Source organism: Leuciscus leuciscus, assembly GCF_965113295.1.
Source record: "Leuciscus leuciscus genome assembly, chromosome: 6".
Lineage (NCBI taxonomy): Eukaryota > Metazoa > Chordata > Actinopteri > Cypriniformes > Leuciscidae > Leuciscus > Leuciscus leuciscus.
In genome coordinates, this window is record NC_138730.1 from 37,772,381 (window position 1) to 37,795,601 (window position 23,221).

Here is a 23,221-nt window from a genome sequence, read left to right on the forward strand (position 1 = left end):
TCATTCATTTGTGAAATGCAAGTGAGCCTCCAGTGACAAGTTTTTAAATTGATCGGAGCAGAGACTTCAAACAGAAAGCACAAAGCCTTTCTTTAAAGTGAATTTCGTTTTGCATTAATTTGTATTTTAATAAATATATCTATATAGAAATGTCTACTAGTACTTTTAAACAAACAATTCAAAACGAAAGAAAACAGACAGCTCTCTGCTTAATATGTACGTTAATCCGTATGCAATGTGCATTTCTCTCTGGCGTGTTCACTACAGCGAAGATCGCCAGTCGTCAACCTCATCTTTGCAGCCGACTGACAAAAACCCCCCCCACTTGTTTATTAATAAACAATTAAAATGTGTGTGTGTGTGAATGTTGTTTCGGGTGCCGAGGGCACATGAAATTGTTAATCCGGCCCTGGATAGGAGAAAATATCAGGGAAACTGAGGCTTGGTAAGTTTTCATATTACTCCAGGCTTTGTTCATAGGGATCGATTCCGCCTATAATCAACTTTTTTTTAAAGTAGCGTTGTTTGGCTTCATTATGAAGTTTGTCCGTATATGGTATAGCCAACTTTTTTGTGTCACGGTCCATAACTCTTTCTGGATACCGGCCGGCTACGCTAATATCTTATAAACAGGCTTTTGCGGTGCCTCTAAAATGGCCGCCGTTACCCACAATGCACCATTCCATAACATCTACGCCCGAGCTCTATTGTAACGGCGGATTTGCCAGGCGCGCACCAGGAGCGGTTCACAGCCAAGGAGAGCAACGCTCTCGTCACGGCCGTAAAAGAGAGAAGTTACATTGAAATGGAGAAACCCACCCAAATTAACTTCGGTTAAACAGGCGTATGATAATTTGGGTAAATGTGTAAGCTAGATGTATGCTTTTATAATAAATTGTCTATCTATCTATCTATCTATCTATCTATCTATCTATCTATCGTAATAATGTATGATTTGCAAAAATGAAAACTGCTGCTTCTGTGTAGATGAGAGAATCAAAGTGTATGCGCGTTGTGCACACGCTACATTGATTATGGCCAAGCATGCGCCCTTAAAATAGCATATGAATAACATGCGCAACGCGCCACTGACTTTAAACAATTTTTTCCTGGTTAGTGGCGCAATTGTTTTCTTAACCTGCAAAATAGCAAGAAGGAACGTTTGCGCCGGAACACGCCTCCTCTTTGCGCTGAACCGCCCCCGGGAGCGCAAGTGTATTTCCTAACTTACCGACGTGCTTCTGTGGAGGGAAAAGTCCGCTTTGCGCGGGTGCAAAATAGGAATGATACATGCGTCAGTGTACAAAGTCACTTGCACTGGGTGCAAGATAGGGCCCTATGTGTCGAAATGGTAGGAAAGGAGGAGGGGTGGCTGCCTTATTTAAGGATACATATCAGTGTAAAGAAAATAAATTAGGTTATTTTTCTTCATTTGAATATCTTGTTTTACATTGAAGGGTACTCCCAAAGTTCTGTTTTGAACGATTTACAGACCACCGCGATACTCTGCTAATTTTGATGATTTTGCTGAATTACTCTCTATTATATCGGTTGATTTTAAGCTGTTTATTATTACAGGGGATTTTAACGTTCATATAGATAATAGTGCAGATAATAATGCCAAATAACTTTTTGCACTTCTAGACACTTTTGATCTCACTCAACATGTGAAAGAGCGTACACATACTCATGGTCATATTTTAGATCTGGTTATTTCTAAAGGTCTTGATATTTCATCTGTTATGGTTAAAGATTTTGCCCTGTCTGATCATTTCTGTGTCTTTTTTTAATCGTTTACTACCCTTAATTTGCCAGTAAACTCTGTTTCTATTAAGAAAAGGTACATTAATGAGAGTACCAATGCTCAGTTTATAGAAGCTATAGCCAGATCCCCAGTTGATGCACTCCTGGATAATTTTAATGCTAAAATATTGAATGTCATCGATCGTGTTGCACCGGTAAAGGTAAAGAGAAATATGAGCAAACAGAAATCACCATGGAGAACCACCATGGTAGTAAACACCCTTAAAAGAGAATGTAGGAAAGCAGAATGCAAGTGGCGGAAAACTAAACTACAAATTCACTATGACATCTATAAACATAGCCTTGGCAATTTCAATAATGAGTTATGCAGGGCCAGACAGCAACATATATCGGAAATGATTAATAATAGTATTAATAATACCCGCACTCTATTTATCATGGTTGGTAAAGCTTACAAATCCAATACAGCAAATAGCATCAGAATTTACATCCACTATGAAATGTAATGAATTTGCCTGTTTTTTTTGTGAAAATATTAGACAGATTATCAGTACTATACAATCTAACACTGATTCATACCGTCATTTCAACCACCAAGACATAACTTGGTGTTACGAAGTGGAGGACGCAGTAAGATCCATTTGCAGCTTTATTAGAATAATCAACAGGCAGGGTAAATCAGGGGCAATCAGAACAATGAAGATAATCTCAAAGCAGAAACAGATAACAGGCAAGGGTCGAGGCAGGCGGCAGGAATCACAGTCCAATGAACAATCCGGGTCGAGACAGGTAGCAGAAGAATCAGAAGTCAGTATAAACAATCCAAGGTCAGTAACAGTTCAGCAAACACAGGGAAACCGCTCAGAGATTGTACGCCGGGGCAATGCAATACTTCGCAGAGAAGTGGAGTGTTGAAGTGGCTTTTATGTGTGTGTGAATGAGGTGCAGGTGTATGAAGTAATCAGTCCAGGTAGATGCAGGATGGGAATTGTAGTCTGTGAGTAAATATGATAGTCCGGTGTGGAGTGCCCTCTGGTGGCTCTCAAGGGCACTCCAGCTGGTGACCGTTACACTTGGTTACTATGTCACATTTTAATGTAATGATCAAAAAGTCCTAGAAGAAATAGTTAGACATCTTAAATCTTCCACGTGCTGTCTAGACATACTGCCTTCAGCCTTTTTTAAAACAATTTTTTTGTTTTTTTTCAAAGCAGATCTGCACCAAATAGTCAATAGTTCTTTGCAATCAGGCATTTTTCCAACGTCCTTAATAAAAAACGCTGCCATTAAGCCCATATTAAAAAAGAGAACAATGGATGCATCTATAATGAACAACTATAGACCTATTTCAAATCTCCCTTTTATAGCCAAGATTATTTAGAAGGCTGTTTTTATTCAACTAAATGTGTTTGTGACTTCAAGTGGTCTTTTAGATAAATTTCAGTCAGGTTTTCGACCACAACATAGTACTGAAACTGCCCTAATTAAAGTTTCAAATGATATACGGCTGAATACTGATTCTGATAAAATAACAGTTCTGGTTCTATTAGATCTCAGTGCAGCGTTTGACACTGTAGATCATAGAACTTTTATAGATAGGCTTGAAAATTGGGTAGGAGTCTTTGGGACAGTCCTTGATTGGTTCAGATCTTATCTGTATGGTCGGAGTTACTTTGTTACCATTGGAAATTCTGAATCTGATAGGGTGGGCATGACATGCGGAGTTCCACAGGGATCAGTTCTTGAACCGCTTCTGTTTAATCTCTATATGTTACCTTTAGGCCAGATCCTACAGAACAATAACATTAATTACCATAGTTACGCTGATGATACTCAAATATATATATATGGCCCTTAATTCAGATGATAACAGTTCAATAGATTCTTTGTGCCACTGTATAGAGCAAATAAAAACCTGGATGAATCTAAATTTTTTACAACTAAACCAAGATAAAACTGAGGTTATTGTGTTTGACAACAAACATAAAAGAACAAGTATTATTAAATAATTAGTTTCTCGGGCCTTTAAAACCAGGGAAGATCTCACATTTAACAGTCATATCAGAGCGGTCACCAAAACAGCATTCACTGTAAACCCGGATAAGTAGAATTTACTTAAAAAAAACCAAGGTAACTCGTTGCCTTAAAATTTTTAAGTAATGAAGCATTAGTTGAATAAGTGAAGTGGACTACGTTCAATGTACTTAAGCCCATAATGGAATGGAATATAACATTTAAGTTGAATGTACTTATAACCGAGTTACAGTAACTGAAGATACTTAGTTTAAACAAACAATCATTCCCCACACATTTATTTAACTCAGCTTGTTAAGTAAGCATTACTCCATTACCAATTTTTACAGCACTAGTACAGTAAAAAGCATTTACAGTACTCCACTGTAATTACCAAATACAGTATATACCACATACTTTTACAATATTAAACTTGTCTACAGCAATAAATTGTATTTTACAGGGAATGCTGCTTTTATAATTACATAATTAAAATATTATACGTTAAGGTTTCATAAGAGTAGTCACACTAGGAAAAAGAAAACAACATTTTCTGGGTTTTAAAACATTTATTTTGGTTAAAAGCAAAGATCAGAAAATTGCCTTCTGTGAACATGTTGGCTGAATTTTTTTTTACATAAAATGCAATTTTAACACTTTAACAACAAACAGGTAACACTAAGCGCTTAATTAAAGGGATAGTTCACCCAAAAATTTTAAATTAGCACATGATTTACTCACCCTCAAGTCATCCTAGGTCTATATGACATTCTTCTTTCAGACGAATACAATTGGAGTTCTATTATAAATGTCCTGGCTCTTCCAAGCTTTATAATGGCAGTGAATTGCTGTTTCTGTTTTGAAGTCCATAAAAGTGCAAACGAAATCCCATTCAAAGTCTTCAAGTTTTTGCAGAAGTGAGGAAACCTGTAGGCTTACAGTGGTGTTCTTTTTTTTGCACAACTTGGCCAGTTTTCTTTGAAGTTACTTGTCCTTTCTTTGTTTTTGATCCACGTTCAGGATTGATTTCAAGAAAGCGTCTAAAAGGCAGAAAAGAAAGAAAAAAAAACAATGAAATATTATGGACTGAGTTTATATATTTTGACAGAGAGAGACAGCACAAAAGATGTGTAAATAAAAACCAGATATCGTTTTAACGACTAATTTTTTTGGATAAAACTAAACAACATGAAAAAAAAAAATGCAATGTTGGATGTTGTGATCAATAACTGATTTTTTTTCTGCCCTGGTTAAAATACATCAACTCAATGTGTCTGTTTACATGTGCACTGTCAACTAACTAAACTTTTGGAGGTGGGGTTGCCAGATTTAAAGGTTTATTCTACAACTTTTGTCTACTCATCACCCAGCTCATTAACAATGGCTGCGTTCACACTGCAGGGCTTAATGCTCAATTCCGATTTTTTGAAAAAATTCGATTTTTTTGCAAGGCCGTTCACATTTCCAATTAGATGCGACCTTTTGTGATCTCCTGTGTGAACGTGAAATGACCCAGAAGTGACCCGCATGCGCAAAAGAGTACTCAACGGTCAACGACGTCACTTGTTGTTTGCGGAAGTAGCTAAACTTTAACTAACTGTGATTCACTCACACACACACCACACGCGCGCGCAGCGACCGTTACACAAGAGCCAGACAGCAGCCGCTGACCTATCTAATATCAGCACAAATAAGTTAACATAACGTTAGTCTACTCTTATTCACATTGGATATATAATGATGGTGGCCGTGGGCTTTTATTTTATTTTTTTAATTAACGGGCTCGTCGAGGTCGACCCGTTCGGCAGATTTACCTCAGCTCGAAGAATATGCAGTCTGTTTTCAAACCGACGACTACTTCAACGCAGACTTATGACGTTTGTCGCGTATCAATGACGTGCGGGTAGGGATGGGACGATTACCGGTTTCACTATAAACCACGATAAAATGTACTGACGGTTAGTATTATCGTTAAAATTTTAATTATCATTAAAACCGTGTTTGATTATCGCGATTTTAATAACTCACTGTAAATCCTGTCCAGCCAGCAACAGTCTGACGCAGCGCGCAATGTTGGGTTTTTTTTTCGAGAAGGAATGGCGGAAGGCAGTGGCCGTGCTCTGGAGATTTTTCCCTTTTAAGAGGACCAAATCTGAGGTGTGGTCATATTTTGGCATTTACAAAAGTCCTGAGTGAAACTTAATCGAGGATGCTCTCTACAATAGGGGAGAAACACTTCAAATCTGCCGAGTCGTCTTGTGTGACCATCACCCACTGTTTATAGCGAACGCAAGGCAACTTTGACTTCAATACCAAAACTACGTCTGGGAAATAATTGGGCACAAAATGTTGTTTTGAGTTGAAATATTGCATCTCAATCACTTGAAATAAACGTGAAGCTTCCGCGAAGAAAAGACTATCTACACTTATTACACCGATTTTTTTTTTTTATCACACAATTACGGGGACATATTGAAATGAGATTGTTTTAAATCTTACCTGTTTATAAATCCATTTTGTACAACGTACAAAACAATCGTCCAAAAACGGAGACGCAAGACGGCAAGTTGAATTTGAATGAAATGAGAGAGCGCGTCCGTTGCGATACATGGATGTGCGCCGTTATAATGCGTTGCTATTGACGACGGTCATTATAAGGAAGGAAATGCCACAGAATATAATCTTGCTTAAAAAAGTGCATAGAGCTGCTGTTTTATTTGTTGTTTGTTGATTTTCAAATATTAAACTGTTTTTAGTGTGAGCATCAGTTCTTTTGGAACACTTTCATCTCGTTTTAACAAAACCGTGATAATATTGATAATCACGGTAATTTTGGTCACTATAATCGTGATATGTAATTTTCATACCGTCCCATCCCTACGTGCGGGTCGGATACATGCGACCTGGCCGTTCAGACTGAAGTCGCATTTCAAAAGATCGGATACGTATCGGATTTGGACCACATACCCAAGTGGCCTGGGTCGCATTTGAAAAGATCGGATCTGTGTCGTTCAGACTGTCATGAAAAGATCAGATACAGGTCGCATAGGGGCAAAAAAATCGGAATTGGGTCATTTCAGCCTGCAGTGTGAACGTAGCCAATATCATCCCCTCATCAGGTCCCATCAGAGTATCAGTGTAAAGGCAGTCATAGGCTACGTTCACACTGCAGGGCTTAATGCTCAATTCCGATTTTTTGAAAAAATTCGATTTTTTTGCAAGGCCGTTCACATTTCCAATTAAATGCGACCTTTTGTGATCTCCTGTGTGAACGTGAAATGACCCAGAAGTGACTCGCATGCGCAGAAGAGTACTCAACGGTCAACAACGTCACTTTTTGTTTGCGGAAGTAGCTAAACTTTAACTGTGATTCTCTCTCTCACACACACACACACACACACACGAGCGCGCGCAGCGACCGTTACACAAGAGCCAGACAGCAGCCGCTGACCTATCTAATATCAGATTCAGCACAAATAAGTTAACATAACGTATAATGGCCGTGGGCTTTTTTTTTTTTTTTTTTATTAACGGGCTCGTCGAGGTCGACCCGTTCGGCAGATTTACCTCAGCTCGACGAATATGCAGTCCGTTTTCAAACCGACGACTACTTCAACGCAGGATTATGACGTTTTTCGCGTATCAATGACGTGCGGGTCGGATAAATGCGACCTGGCCGTTCAGACTGAAGTCGCATTTGAAAAGATCGGATATGTATCGGATTTGGGACCACATACCCAAGTGGCCTGGGTCGCATTTGAAAAGATCGGATCTGTGTCGTTCAGACTGTCATGAAAAGATCAGATACAGGTCGCATAGGGGCAAAAAAATCGGAATTGGGTCGTTTCAGCCTGCAGTGTGAACGTAGCCATAGACTCTCAGTTTATATAGAGCACACATTGCCAGAATCCAGCCCAAACCTTTGTGACAGAAATAATTTAACCTTAATTGCAAGCCTCGCAATGTGAATTGCATACATGACTACATGATAATGTGAAACATGACGTTTACCAGACTAAACTGCATGTTTGCACCCAAAAATGAAAATTCTGTCATTATTACTCACCCTTAAGACTTTCGTTCATCTTCGGAACACAAATTAAGATATTTTTGATGAAATCTGGGAGGTTTCTGTCCCTCCATTGACATCAATGTCATTGCAACTGTCAAAGCCCAGAAAGGTGGTAAAAACATCGGTAAATAGTACATATAACGACAGTGGTTCAACCTTAATATTATGAAGTAACGAGAATACTTTTTGTGCGCAAAATAACCCCAAAATAACGACATTGTTGAATAATCTCTTCTTTTCCATGTCATTCTCCTACACTGTTGACGTAGTGTAAACAGTGCAGCGCTTATGGGTTCTACATCAGAACGCAGGCTCACTATTGGCTAGCTCCTGGGTCATCACACACGACCAGAGTCGGACAATAATAAGCCTACGTTCTGACGTAGAACCCAGAAGTGCTGCACTGGCTTTTTTTCAAGGCTTGCACCTTGAAATCTGGGTTTGCGTTCTCGAGCCACCAGGCACTGTTTTGTGCGGATGAGTGGGCCGGAACGCATTAAAGGATAACTCTTGCCAAAATGCAACCTCTCTTTGTTAATCTACCTGAGGCAAACTTTCATTTAAAAGCATAATTAGGATGGAAACGCCACTTTTAAGTTTGACCGTATTTTCGTTTTCGGTCAAATTGAACTCCAGCATTGAGAACATTGTTTGTGTACACAGAGTTTACTAAAAAGAAAGATTTTGAACAACTCACTGAAGCTATGTCCGCCGGCATTTTGACAGTAAAAAATAGTCGATCTAATAAATTTATTCTAGAGATGCTGTAAAGCCTAAACAATCTATGTTACTGTACTTTCCTATTATCACTGTAAAGCTGCTTTGAAACAATCTATATTGTTAAAAGCACTGTATAAATGAAGGTGACTTGACACTGTTTACACTACGTCAACAGCATAGGAGAATGACGTGAAAGAGTAGAGATTGTTGAATAATGTCGTTATTTTGTTTTTGTGCACAAAAGGTATTCTCGTCGCTTCATAATATTAAGGTTGCACCACTGTAGTTACATGGATTATTTAAACGATGTTTTCACTACCTTTCTGGGCCTTGAAAGTTGTAAAGACGTTGCTGTCTATGGGTGGTTCAGAAACCTCTCAGATTTCATCAAAAATATCTTAATTTGTGTTCTGAAGATGAACGAAGGTCTTACAGGTTTGGAACGACATGAGGGTGTGTAATTAATGACAGAATTTTCACTAATCATTTAACTGAAAACAACTTGCACTGACATATCTTAAAATATGTGACTGCCACTGTTTTGTCTCAAGATGCACACCAGTAATGTTTTTTTTTTTATTAGACATTTTTATAAAAGCTGCTTAAATACCCTAATTTTATTAAGGCCTAGACCTGGCTTAAGCTAAGCCCAGTATGGAAACCATGGCCATATTGTTTATACCAGTAGTCAGCTTAATAAATACTGTCAAGACAAGTCACAATTCAGTCTAATATTTATATGAATGGCAAATATGCTAATGACTAACCTCTGAACAAACTCAAGGTGCTGCCTCTTCCTGGTACTGCAAGCTGAAGTTATAGGAGGAGGCAAACTGCGCTGCCAGGCCAGTGATGAAGTTAGGCTGTGATCCTTTCACACACACCTTGACCTTCCAAACGTAATATCCAACACTGGTCGCTTAGAGATTGACCTGTAATTAAAAAAAAATAAAATAAAAAATGTAATAAATAATATTAATAATTAAAACAACTATTGTGGGTTTCACTGTGGTTCGATGTAGTTGTCCATTCATAGTTCTATGAATACAATTTTTCACCTAAACATTAAAATTGATTAGGGTTAGAATGTTAAAACGCACTGGCATATTATTTTGCTTGTTTTAAGCATAAACTCACTTAATTTTGACTTATTCTTTCAGAAAACAAGACAATTTTTACTTGTCTATTAAATGCTTCACTGGAAACAAGAAAAAAAAAACACTAATAAAAACATATTTTGCAGTGGGGTGAGTAAATGATGGCTTTTCATTTTAGGTTAAAACTACCCAATGTTTACATACCAAGCAATATAAAGTGTGGACTCTCTGGCAAATGTAGATTGCTGGACATCAGCGTTGCAAATTCCTGAAACAATTTTTAAAAAGGACAGCACAACCATGATCAACAGAACCAAAACATAAAACATATTACAGATTAATGAGATTTGTTGAATAATCTCTACTTATCTGCTTGAAGGATAACACCGTCTAACTTCTCTTTGAATTGTGGGAGTAGTTGTAGGACCATGGCATGGCAATCAGGAATACTACATTTAAAAACAACATTAGGAACATGGATTTTCTTGTGCTAGCAAAATTCTGACAACGATTCAAAAGCACGATCACAGAACTGACAGCATTTTTTTTTTTAACACATAGATAGACTATAACTGTAACACTACTTAAAAGCACTTACATTAGCACTGGACCGTCATCAGATTACAAAGCCTGAAACTAAATAAATATATATATATCAAAAGCACGTCATGCAAATAACATGGTAAATGTTGCCTATTATGTGAAATGTCGAAGTTAACGTTAGCTACTTGGTAAACAGGTGAACAGAGTCAGTGAATGCTTGCGCGGCCACGGTAGTAAACCGCGTTCGCAAAATCAAACCAAATACGTGGAAACAATGTAGAAATGCGAACGCAAAAAAATATATACTGGCTTACCGTATCACTCAGTTGAACAATTTTCCATCTTCTCAAACTCTAAATCCCATTTATCGTCACAGTCGCGATTAGATTATTCAGATTATTCTTCCATCCATCTTCATGTAACGTTAAAGCCACACCGTGGACTTTGTGACCTAAAGAGTTGACGCATACAAGTTATTTCAAATGATTCCTCAGGCCAATATACAGCGTTTGACACTATTAATGCTCCGAGCGGGGCTGCCCTCTTGAAATACCGCCTATGTAAGTTTGGAGAAGACGGACCGTCGTTGGCCAGGTCATGTGACCTGGAGAACGTATCGCTTTACGGCCATCACGTGACCATAGGCTCTGATATACTCATGGAGCAGACTTTTGCGACAGTGCTGCGGCGCTTGTGGCCTCTAGGGGCGCTAGACGTGAAAGTTACAGGTCTAGCGCCCCTAGCGCCCGCAAAAGTTCCGCGGTGTGGCTTTAACGTTAATGTCGTCCATTTTTTAATGTCGTCCATTTTCTGCTGCGTCACAGGCAACTAATGTTTGAAACACGAACCGAAGCTCACAAAAGCTTAAAAATTGCTCACATATTCGCAGACACTGTTTATCTTGATGACAGCAAGCGGCAACATTCTAATCTGAAAAATGAAGCCTACCCGGAAGTGCGAAAAACTGCAATACATCGAAAATCCGCTAGGGGAAGGTCCCAAAAGGGAGCAAATGTCCATACACCCCCCTGTTAAAATGTCCGTTTTCACAGCATAAATTCATGTTTTTACAGGTTGGTCCCATGGACTTTTATTGTATTTTTCGATAGGTTCCGAGTGCCTGACAACTGTGAGGGGGTGAATTTTTTTCTAACTCGTTAGTTTAGATCGTATTTAGATATAAAATGTATGACAAATAAGGGCGCGATTGACAGCTTGATTGACAGCTGACAACGAGCATAGGCTGCGCCGAGTGGAATTCCTGAAATGTGACGTCTCGGCCATGATCTGACACAACACATCATACCTGTAAGTTATCCTTTCTGAACATTTGTATTGAAATATGGCGCCGCCCATACCCCCCATAAACGGCCTCAAAATCGTTCTTCAGAAGTCTATGGGTGACGTCACAGACGCTTTGTCCATATTTTTTACAGTCTATGGATGACAGGAATGATTATTCTGTTCATTTGAATCCCGCTGACAAATCAAGTTTGCCTGTAGTAGCTACTGTCTGCTTGCGTCACATTTGAACTGAATTGAGCGCGAAAGAAAGAAATCAATCCCACAATGCAATACCTTTACAGTATGATACTGTATTACGAATTTATCGGGTTGAAAACAGAATTGTGCTGTATATTTACAGCTGTTGTGTAAAAGATACAGCATAATTCTGTATTACGAATTTATCGGGTTGAAAACAGAAATGTGCTATATATTTACAGCTGTTCTGTAAAAGATACAGCCTAATTCTGTATTATGGAAATACAGTACAATTCTGTAGGAAATTCGCTGTAAATTTACAGTAAAGGGTCAGGCTACAGTGGACACAATAATAACGTCCAGAAATCACGAACTTACCCATGACTCCATCTGGAAAATAATTCGCGATTTCGTATTTTGTTTTTGACCCTCTGAACTTACCGTTGGACAGGCAAAACTTGGTGATTTTAAGTTGTTTGAGCTCAAACACATAATTACAATAAGATAGGCCATTAAAAAGTGCAGTTTACTCAGAATTCATAATTAATGTAAAAAAATTACACATGTTTAAAGCTGCCGTCGGCAAGTCTGGCAGATTGGGTCGATTAGCCAAAATTTTGAATGTTTACAACTCTCATCATGCCCCTCCCCACTACCAGCGAGCACCCTCCCATCGAGGTCGTGCTCGTCAGTGCGTCACTGTGCGTGTGTACCTGATTTTCTGTGAACGCGTCCGTCTCTTCAGCATCTGTCAACACCATGGACTCGGAGGTAGGCTGCCCTGGCTAATCTATCCATAGATAGCAATAACCGAGGAATTGGAAGCTTGTTAGTAGATTTTCTCTCCGCCATCACGCTTCATGCAATCTCCAGGCGAACTTCAGGCGTGGCGTGTGCATGTGATATTAACGTGCGCGAGTGAGGGGGGATCTGTGGCGTGTGCACGACCTGTGATTGACAGTCAGATCTCACACCCCCCTGCGCTGATTGGACCTGATGAATAGGGGGCGCTGGATTTTTGCAAAACAAATAACACGCTCCAGGTGGAGTTAGAAGCTCGGGTTTTTTTCTAAAACCACCTTATTTATGTTGTTCTGTCGGATTATAGTGTCGATTACACTGAATATGATCAAAAAAATGTTGCCGACGGCAGCTTTAAGTAATACAAACTCTGTTTGAGTAGAAACTACTGATTGGACTTAAAAACTCAATTACAATAAGAAAGGACAAGAAAAAGTTCAGCTTAATCAGAATTAACAAGTAATGTCAATAAATTAGACACATTTAAGTAATATGAACTCAATCTCTTTGAGTTGAATCAAAATCTGGGTTTACAGTGTTCTATCATTTGAAAAATATATCTAGAATCAAAGGCTTGGTACCTCAAAAAGACCTAGAGAAGCTCATCCATGCTTTTATCTCTAGTAGGGTTGACTACTGTAATGGCGTATACGCTGATTTCACGCAGCCGTTATTTCGAAATCGAAAGCGAGGCTCCGGTGGGAAGAAAACCGGAAGTGTCGCCTTTAATCACAGGAGAGTCGTGAATGCGATGGCGTATTGTTGTGTTTAATGATGTTGTCAATTCTAAAAATGTACATACATTTCTTTCATACTTTAGACTATATACAGTGAAATTAATTTATAAATAAAATAATTTTTTTTATATATAATTCAGAATGTAAAAAAAGAAGCAGGAATGAACTATATACATATCCTATATTGGATATTAACATCCAATAGTGTAAATCGCGGCAGCAGCTTCAGGTTGGTAATCCAAGGCATTGTTGTTTATCGTTACTTCCGGGGTTCTTCCCACCGGAGCCTCACTTTCGATTTCAAAATGGCGGCTGCGTGAAATCAGCGTATTTTACCGGACTTCCGAAAAAGACTGTAAAGCAGCTGCAGCTCATTCAGAATGCTGCTGCTAGATTATTAACCAGGACTACATTACTCCGGTTCTTAAAACTTTGCATTGGCTCCCAATCAGTTATATAATAGTTTTTAAAGTGATGCTTTTAGTCTATAAAGCGCTGAATTGTTTAGGACCTGAGTACATTTCTGAAATGTTTGAAAAATATAAACCAAGCAGGACTCTTAGATCAATGAACTCAGGTCAGCTAGTGGAGCAAAGAGTTAGAACAAAACATGGAGAAGCTGCGTTTAGCGTCTCTGCTGTACATGACTGGAACAAACTACCAGATGATCTTAGATGCGCCCCAAATGTGTTGATTTTTAAATCCAAGTTAAAAACATTTCTTTTTTCACTTGCTTATAACTGAGCTCTTAAACATAGCTACTGTTCAGCCTTACAGTTTCTTATGCCTTTTTTTTTATCCCATCTTTTAAATCTTTTTCATTTTTCTTGTGTCTGTGTTTTTTATTATTTTTCTTTGTAAAGCACATTGAATTGCTTTGATGTCTGATTTGTGCTATATAAATAAATTTGATTGATTGATTGATTGATCCATGAGAGCTGGATCTACTTCAATATGTTCTGATAACGGTATAACTGTCTTAATTTATTTTTATTTATTTATTTATTTATCTTAATCTTATGGATTTGGAACAATATCAGGGTAAATGAGAGTAAATGATGACAGAGTTTTCATTTTGGGGTGAACTATCCCTTTATGTATTGCCTTTGATACTGTAATAAAGTCATATTCAAAGAGCGATCCACAGAAAGATTTTACTGCTAATGTTGTGCTGCCTGCTAATGTTACCGCAAATATTGAAATATAGATTTCTAAAAGTAAGATTCCCTTAGGAATTGACAGGAATATGTAGTTAAATAGCCTACACAGTTACTGTATATAACTCAGTTGTCCCTGTCATTTGTTGAGCTGAGTTTAAAATGAAAGGAAGTGTGTTAATAAAGGAGAACAGAGCAGAGTTTTAGTTTGTCATATAGCCCTTCAGAACCCTTTTTACCTCTTCAGATTAAGTGGCCAGAAGGTATGGTTTCTCAGATTAATCTTTGATTATCTTTACCCATAAAAGTTCCCTGCTATAAGAAATTGTGTAAAAAAAATAATCTTATAGAGACCTAATAAAACACTAATAAAGAACTAATAAATTGTATTGTGTTACATTATTCCAGCTGACATGAGCTCTAACAAATTCATTTCATGCAGGGCCAGACAGAAGGGTGAAACCTCAGTTATCTTCTGTAAGTGATGAGGAATTTCCTATAATGTGTGTTTGTTACAATGATACTGTGAAACACAAATTATTTCTCTGTTTATTAAGGCGCGCAGTTTATTATCATTATGGCGGGATGCTTCGTTTAAAATCCCCATACTTGAAGGTAGGCTCATATTCTGACTTTTTAAAGTGAGCGCTTCTTCTTGGAAGAACTTCTTTGATTTTTGATGAACATTGTCATTTGCTGCTGTGTTTGTGTCTGTACTAAGGAACTCAGTGTCCTAAAAGGACGTCAGATTATGAGGTCTCTACCAGAAAAATAAGCATCGGGCACTAAATTATTTCTACTAAATCAGGGGTGTCATTTATGCTGTAATGTTTTCTATGCTATAATGTATTTTTATATGTTCATATATGTTCATATATATGTTCATATATTTATATGTTCATATATTTTCAATGTTCATATATATATACTGTATATGATTTATCTTACCCTTCAAGAAATGTGGTAACAAAATGACTAAACATAAAAAATAAACCTTTACAGCATGTTAAAGCAAGCTCCATCTTAGCAAGCACAGACTGTTTTTTAGATTAATCAGTTTTTTTTTAAATTATATAATTAGCATTAAACAAACTATATAGTTCTTAAGTCACAGTGTTTAAAGATTATTAAACGAAAAGATAGAAAAATTATTGCACAACCACCAAATAGTTGGCGATATGCACTATATGTAGGGGTTCTCCTTGTGCCCCTCCATCATCCCCAGGATAAAAATTTTTGTGATAGCACAATATTTAAAAATATATATCAACATGAAATTAATTACATATGCAAATTACTAGAGACATTGTGCTTTTGTAGGATCCAAACATTGAAATGTCAGTCTCAACCAAGATAATATTTTGGATGAAAATTCAGCATTGTATCAATGTTACCTTGCTATCTGGGATTGTACCTGACATTATTCCAGTTGTCACAAGCTCTAACTAGTTCTTTTCAAGCAGGGCCAGACAGAAGGGTGGAAAAACATTCATATGCTCATGTAAGTGATGAGGAATTTCCTATTATGTGTATTTGTTATAATGAGACCTTGGTGAACTAAGAAGGACTTTTGATTTTCAACTAATGTTGTGTGCATCTGTTTGCTCCATGTTAATGAACTGCTCAACACTCTTCTCTCCTTATTAAGTGGCCCACTATCTCAGAATTTGGAAAGCATGAATCGACTGAAAGACACAAGAAAAGACCCAAAGGTAGGCTTATATTCTGTCTGTTTAATATGAGAGCTCTACTTTGATTGATCTTAAAATAAATCACTGACTAACTGAATAACACAAAACACTATAAGAGTTTAGATCCATAATTTAAAAGCTGATACATTAATTAGTGGTGAAATAGTTAAAAAGGTTTTCTTTTTTTGAAACAGGTGTAATTTGAATCTTGACCGAGCAGTTCTCACATTGATGGTCATATTTATTTAGAGCTACTGAACCAGAAGTGTAAGCCCGTCTATTGGTCCAATGGCGGTTTCCAATAAAACGGGTGAAGGTCTCTGCGCGTTACTGTCTTTTCCACGTAGCAAAGTAATTTTATCCAATTAAACTTATTCGACTCCATTTTATCACAACCTCGAATTTAGGTTAGAATGCCAATTGGTTTTTGGTCATTTATATAATAGTTTAGCAGCACATTTGATTATTCTTTTCAACTCTTTACTTTTATTTTACCCGTTCATATTAGGAAGCTGTCACTTTGAGGTCCTCCCGCCTTCTGTTTAACATGGGTCTCAAGATCACAAATTCGTCAGTTTTTGGTCACTTGATTATATATCTGAGATGGTCACATCCTGTTAAAAGGCTTACACCCACTGGCTCTTAATGGGTTGTGTTGCCTTGAGCATCAGTGAATGTTTGCAGATTTTGATCATCCAGGTAACAACACACACTGTTAAGAATCAAGCATGTAAACTTTTGAACTGGATCTTTTGTGTAAATTCAGTTATTATTATGTCATGTGGTCTATATGTTAACAAACATCATGTGACTTGAAATTTACATATATTTAAAGTTCCTCTCAAATTACTTTTGGTGCAATAAACATCATGTGACTTGAAATTTACATATATTTAAAGTTCCTCTCAAATTACTTTTGGTGCAATAAACAATCCATGATCAGAATCAATGTTACAATGTGATGTTAGTTCAACATCATGTTTGCACCCTCAGTTAATGCTGAAATTTTACCCAAAAAATAATAAATATTACACTGCCTGATTTTAAATCACTTTTGTTGAAACATTGAAAACAACTAAAATGTTGTCACATGGACTACTTGCATAACTACTTCCGCGTTCTAGTTAGGAGTTTCCGGTTAGAGTGTTCAGCGCACCTACATACATGAGAATGCAGATTATCACTGTTTTATGGCTGCCAATTGATTAAAACAATGAATAATGATCTCTGAATTAATAATCTTGAGCCTGCTGAAATGTTCCTATAAATATATTTTCTTTCCAACCAATGTTGTTTTCGTCAACGATGACGATAACGAAATGATTTCGTTGACGCACCTTTTTTTTATGACGATAACGCGACGATGACTAGCTAAAAATGGCTCTAAGGTGACTAAAACATGACGAGACCTTTTCGAGTTTTCGTTGACGAGACGAGACGGAACGAAAATGATTATAAGTCTGACGTTCACAATGCATGTCATTTCTGCCTATTTTGCGTGAAATCTGTCTGTTTTGAGCTAAAAAAGTATCAGCAATGCTGCCGCTTCCTATCCTTGTTTTGGGTACGCCCACCACCCGGCTGCCGCCATGCCGCGCACCAGATTCCACACAACAACAACACACCTGCGGCTGCGGCTAGTCACTCGCCACACATCTTCGATATGAGGCGCCGGACTGGACAAAAGCGAAACGAACTGCGCGAGCGAGCGACAGTGCGCGGGAGAGACCAAGGGGGGCCCTATTTTAACGATCTGAAACGCAAGTGTCAAGCGCAAAGCGCAAGTAACTTTGTGGGCGGGTCTCGGCGCTGTTGCTATTTTCCCGGCGGGATAAATGACTCTTGCGCCAGGCGCAAATCTAAAATGGGTTGGTCTGAAGCAGAGTCATAGAGAGAGAGAGTTGCGACACTCCCATAGACCTCCGTTGTAAATAATGGCGGCGCTTTTAACCGCCTACTTCCGGGATATGAAGATCGGAATAGTTCCAAACACTGTCATTTGGGCGTTGGACACCATTCACTTACATTGCTGCGCGTCGAGTTGTTCCAGAGTTAAGTTGCCGAAATATCGACCTCTTTTGAATTGTCAACTGTCTATATTGTATCAGAGGCCCTTTGCGATGCTTATACTGGTCTTCATTTGTACATGCACAGCGTAATTATTTATATTTTATGTTGGTTGTTTCAACCAATTTTCAAGCACTGCCTGCTAGCTAACGTTAGTTAGCTAGCGCGACTTCGTCAGCTAAGAGTTCGGTAATGAATCGCTACCACCTTTATAGCAACTTTTATTTAATTTAATTTTTTGGGATATACTAACTTTTCATTATGTTATTATTGTCTTGAGTGAAGCGGCTTGTGAGAACAATGCTGGACCTTTAGGATTGTTATGGCCATCACCAGTCCTGTCTGTTTCATGGATCACCTGCCCCTGGTTTTTGTTTTTCTTGTTCACACACACAAGCACACATTTTTGTTGTCTGTCATTGTTTAATAAAAAATATTTTATTTGAAAACCTTCATTTGTATCAGCCATGCTTAAATTCGTTTTTAATCTGTTATAGTTTTGATAATGTGTATGGCTTAATCTTAAAATAATATTCTTAGTCTTAACATGATCATGTTTCACGTTGTGGTCCTGGGGGATGGCCACTTTCATCAGAAGAAGTGAGCTAGCTTCTAAGCGAATTCTGAACGGACCGCCACGGCAGACCTCTTTGCGTGATCACGAAGGTAGGCTAATGGCTGAATCAAAATTTATAAGCAAAATCACGGGAATCAATAGCCTAATACAGCCCAGTTGTGCTAAAATAAATATCATGAGACGTCCATCATCAGATGAATGATATGGAAAAGTTAAGTTAGAGCCGCTAAAGCCAGTGCTACTACCCATGCGAACATGAACACTAAGCTTTTCCCTCCAAAAATATAGCTTAAAACTTATCTCCAAATGCAAAACTGACATTAACAAAATGCAATAATGCAATAACAGCTGAAAAAGTACTTGGGTGTGTGTTTTATTTTATATTTACCGTTCAATAATGCAATCGCTGCTGTCTGTCCCATAGAAGAACATGACAGCCAGCGTACGTTTTGGAACTATTGGGGCTTACATGAACCACGTGACAGCCATAGCGGCGACATCAAAGAGTGTCGCAACTCTCTCTCTCTATGGCTCTGGTCTGAAGTAGCTTCATTATTCATAGGTGTGGTTTGGGCGTAACGTGAAATAAACCAATCAGAGCGTCATCTCACATTCCCTGTGAAGACGCGCTTTTTTCATAGCGGATTGCTATTGTAACGGCGGATTTGCCAGGCGCGCACCAGGAGCGGTTCACAGCCAAGGAGAGCAACGCTCTCGTCACGGCCGTAAAAGAGAGAAGTTACATTGAAATGGAGAAACCCACCCAAATTAACTTCGGTTAAACAGGCGTATGATAATTTGGGTAAATGTGTAAGCTAGATGTATGCTTTTATAATAAATTGTCTATCTATCTATCTATCTATCTATCTATCGTAATAATGTATGATTTGCAAAAATGAAAACTGCTGCTTCTGTGTAGAATCAAAGTGTATGCGCGTTGTGCACACGCTACATTGATTATGGCCAAGCATGCGCCCTTAAAATAGCATATGAATAACATGCGCAACGCGCCACTGACTTTAAACTATTTTTTCCTGGTTAGTGGCGCAATTGTTTTCTAAACCTGCAAAATAGCATGAAGGAACGTTTGCGCCGGAACACGCCTCCTCTTTGCGCTGAACCGCCCCCGGGAGCGCAAGTGTATTTCCTAACTTACCGACGTGCTTCTGTGGAGGGAAAAGTCCGCTTTGCGCGGGTGCAAAATAGGAATGATACATGCGTCGGTGTACAAAGTCAATTGCGCTGGGTGCAAGATAGGGCTCCGAGTGTGTCTGCGCGCGAGAGAGACCGAGTGTGTCCGAGCATTAGTTTAGTAGGCTAATTGGTACAAAGTAATATATAATTATTATATAACTTAGATTATAACATTAATTATTATTTAACTAATTATATAATAAAGTCACAATTGCCAAAGTAAGAATGTTTTTATTCCTGGCTTTTTTGGAGTAAAACAGTGATTCCACTGTTACCACTTTATCTGTGTGTAATGTTGTAGTAGCTCAAATTGAATTGAGTTACAACACTCGAATTGCAACACTTGCTACAACCTGTCAAACCTAAGCCCATTTCCAATACTTTTTAACCTAAATTAATTTGTTAAAGACTACTTTTTTTTTTTTTTTTTTTTACTAAAATTGACTAAAACTTGACTAAAACCTTTTTGTGTTTTCGTCGACTAAAACTTGACTAAAACTATTAAGTTTATAAGTGACTAAAATGTGACTAAAACTAAAAAGCATTTTCGTCCAAAAGACTAAGACTAAAACTAAAAGGGCTGCCAAAAACAACATTGTTTCCAACTGTGCATTCTGAATAATAAATAAGCTAAATATAGTATTTATCCACTAAGCTGCAGCAGTCCTATATGCTCGTCTTCTCATTAACAGTTTTTTTTTTTCCACTTTCTGACATTTCATACCTGTTGGGTTAACATTTTTAAATAAAATTGACTATTAAAAGGATTGCTTGTGTGTGCTGGTGTTTATTCCAGTCTTAAAATAGTTGAATGAATGCTTGCGAGGTGCCTGTAACAATGTTAAATAGGCTAAGCTATCTAATCAATAACGTACACAGTAGAGGAGAATGACAGTCAACTACTTTGAATATTATTGCATTTTGGGCATAAACATGTAAATAGTGAAAAGATTGACATTGAAAAATTACACAGAATGATTAAAATATTTAATCCAAATAAATAAATGTTTGAGGTTCGTACTGATGTTATTCATCTGTTCTCACACTTCAGCGTCGCGGTCACTAGTTTATACGAACACTGACACCCTATGGTGAAATAATGGCGTATTTTAACACCCGCTGCTTTCTCAGATCGGCTTGGGTTGGATTAAAACTTCATGTTCCGATAAGTTTGGAAAATTCTGCACACAGTAAACATCAGAATATACCTTCTCCTGTCAATAAAAATAGACACATTTTTAAATCTTATTGCAGACACTCATTTTAGGTGGTGTTTGTTCAACTCATTGACCACATAGGCTACAGTGAAAGTAGACATAACCAGAAATAAGTGAGATGTACTATTTCCAAATGGAAGTGCGTCACGAAACTTAGTGCAAGTGGTCATTACAAAGAGAAAAGCACTTAAAATAAAAACAGCATTAATTAAGCATTAATTAGACTACTGAGTGCACATGCAAAACTAAAATTCCAATCAGTGGGTGTTTTCAAACAACATGGGCATTTATCCACCCGTGTGTGCTGTCAGCTTTCGTCAAAATTTCTATGCTAATCCAACATACTTTAAACATTGAAATGTCAGTCTCAACCAAGATAATATTTTGGATGAAAACTCAGCATTGTATCAATGTTACCTTGCTATCTGGGATTGTACCTGACATTATTCCATGCACTTCTTTTGAGCTTTCTATTCGTCAAAGTAAAAAAAAAAAAAAAAAAAAAAAAAATTGTACATGACTGTTTTCAACATTGATAATGATCATAAATGTTAGTTGAGCATCAAATCATCATTGTAGAATGATTTCTGAAGGATCATGTGATGAAGACTGGAGTAATGATGGTGAAAATTAAGCTTTAATCATAGAAATAAATTATATTTTATTGTATTATTATTTTAAATTGTAATAATATTTCATAATATTACTGTTTTTACTGTATTTTGGATCAAATCAATGCAGGCTTGGTCAGCAGAACTTTTGAACATTAGTGAACAGAATGATTTTAGCTTTATTTACCAATTTAGTATTTACCTTAAAACAACTGGATGATTGTTTGTTCTCCACTGTTGACAGCATTCTTTAGAGATTAGAGAATCTCACTAAAACAAAATTGTACAGTTTTGGTTTATTGTTAATAATTGTATTTTAATGTTTTTACAATATTTTTGAAAAACAGTAGTTAGAATGCAATAGTAAGTGGTTTGAGTGTTACTGTATTTGCTCTTACATTTTGTTTGTTAATCAACAGGTTTTCCTTCAGGATCTCAGGAGATTGTACATCAGTATAAGCTGTCACTCATACAGAAGTATGAGAATGAGTGGAGCTTCCTATTTGGTCAAAAAGAATCATTGTCTGCCCTCTATACTGAACCAGTGATCATTCAGAAAAATGAAAATGACATGTTTGAGATCATCAGTGTGGACAAGCTTTTGAGTTGTTTGTGGGTTAAGGATGGTAGTTTCCAGTTCCATGATCCAGTGAGTGTCATTCTCCAAGGCGACTCTGGCAGTGGCAAATCCTTCATAGCACAAAAGATCATGTTGGACTGGGCATCTGAAAGGTTATACTCTGGACGTTTTGGTCTAGTTTTCTATCTGAGGTGTGAAGAGCTGATGTGTATTTCTGAGAAGATGAACTTAATTAAGCTCTTGAGTTACAGCTGCAGTTTAACATCTGATCAGATCTCACAGATGTTACAGCAGTCACCAATGAAGGTGCTTTTCATCATTGATGGATTTGATGAGCTGAGACTCACACAGGACATTTATGACATGTCACCAAACACTGATCTGCTTCAGAAAGCCCCACCTGAGGTCATTATTTGTGGCCTAATGAGAAGGTACCTCATCTCTGAGTCCATACTGCTGGTCACCACCAGAACTAAGAACACTGTGAACAAGTTGCTGAAAGGACAACAGCGTTTCTCTGAGATCATGGGCTTTTCTGAAAGTCAGGTGGACGGGTACTTCCAGAAGTTCTTCAGGAAAGAGTTTGACTGTGTGAGAGCAAATGAAACCCTCCTCACTGCCTGTTCCAAACCTGTTATCTGCTGGATCATCAGTGAGATGTTCAGAGTTGGTGCAAATGTAACAAGTGAACTGGAAACCACCACCTCCATCTACACTGACTTTGTGTCCACTCTACTGGAGCATCACTGCCAGGGTTTGAGTCAGTCCGTCCCGACCCTGCTGAGGAGTCTGGGTCAGCTGGCAGAGAGAGGGATGCTGGAACATCAGGTCTTGTTTGATGAGAAAAGAGTGAATGAAACTGTTTCAGACCCTGCTGTCTGTCCATTCGTGTGCAAGT

At 37.8% G+C, this 23,221-nt stretch overlaps 3 protein-coding genes and 1 long non-coding RNA gene across 7 annotated transcripts in view; 2 read left to right on the forward strand and 2 right to left on the reverse strand.

Moving 5' to 3' along the window:
* Positions 1–23,221, forward strand: part of LOC309501370 (uncharacterized protein) — a 220,324-nt gene that overhangs the window by 140,837 nt on the left and 56,266 nt on the right. The window lies entirely within an intron of this gene.
* LOC309501540 (caspase a-like) overlaps positions 1–23,221 on the forward strand; it is a 105,427-nt gene that overhangs the window by 35,005 nt on the left and 47,201 nt on the right. The window contains exon 2 of one of the 2 annotated variants that reach the window (XM_082173718.1): positions 15,850–15,887. In XM_082173718.1, coding sequence (XP_082029844.1) covers positions 15,850–15,887 — 38 coding nt within the window. Of the gene's footprint in view, positions 1–15,750; positions 16,777–23,221 lie in introns of those variants that run through there. The other variant, XM_082173719.1, reaches the window with a different exon arrangement.
* Positions 3,832–10,628, reverse strand: LOC309501564. Of its 3 annotated transcripts, none has more exons than XR_014206905.1 (3): positions 9,871–10,628; positions 9,337–9,501; positions 3,832–4,817 (listed from the first exon to the last, which is right to left on the reverse strand). It is a non-coding gene; the product is annotated as an uncharacterized lncRNA (long non-coding RNA). The 3 variants fall into 3 exon arrangements; XR_014206906.1 differs by having other exon boundaries at positions 7,844–9,501; XR_014206907.1 differs by lacking the exon at positions 3,832–4,817 and having other exon boundaries at positions 7,673–9,501; positions 9,871–9,934; positions 10,265–10,628.
* Positions 20,362–23,221, reverse strand: part of LOC309501505 (uncharacterized protein) — a 177,353-nt gene continuing 174,493 nt past the window's right edge. The window contains exon 2 of the mRNA XM_082173668.1: positions 20,362–20,520. The gene's annotated coding sequence lies outside the window, so the exon portion shown is untranslated. The remainder of the gene's footprint in view (positions 20,521–23,221) is intronic.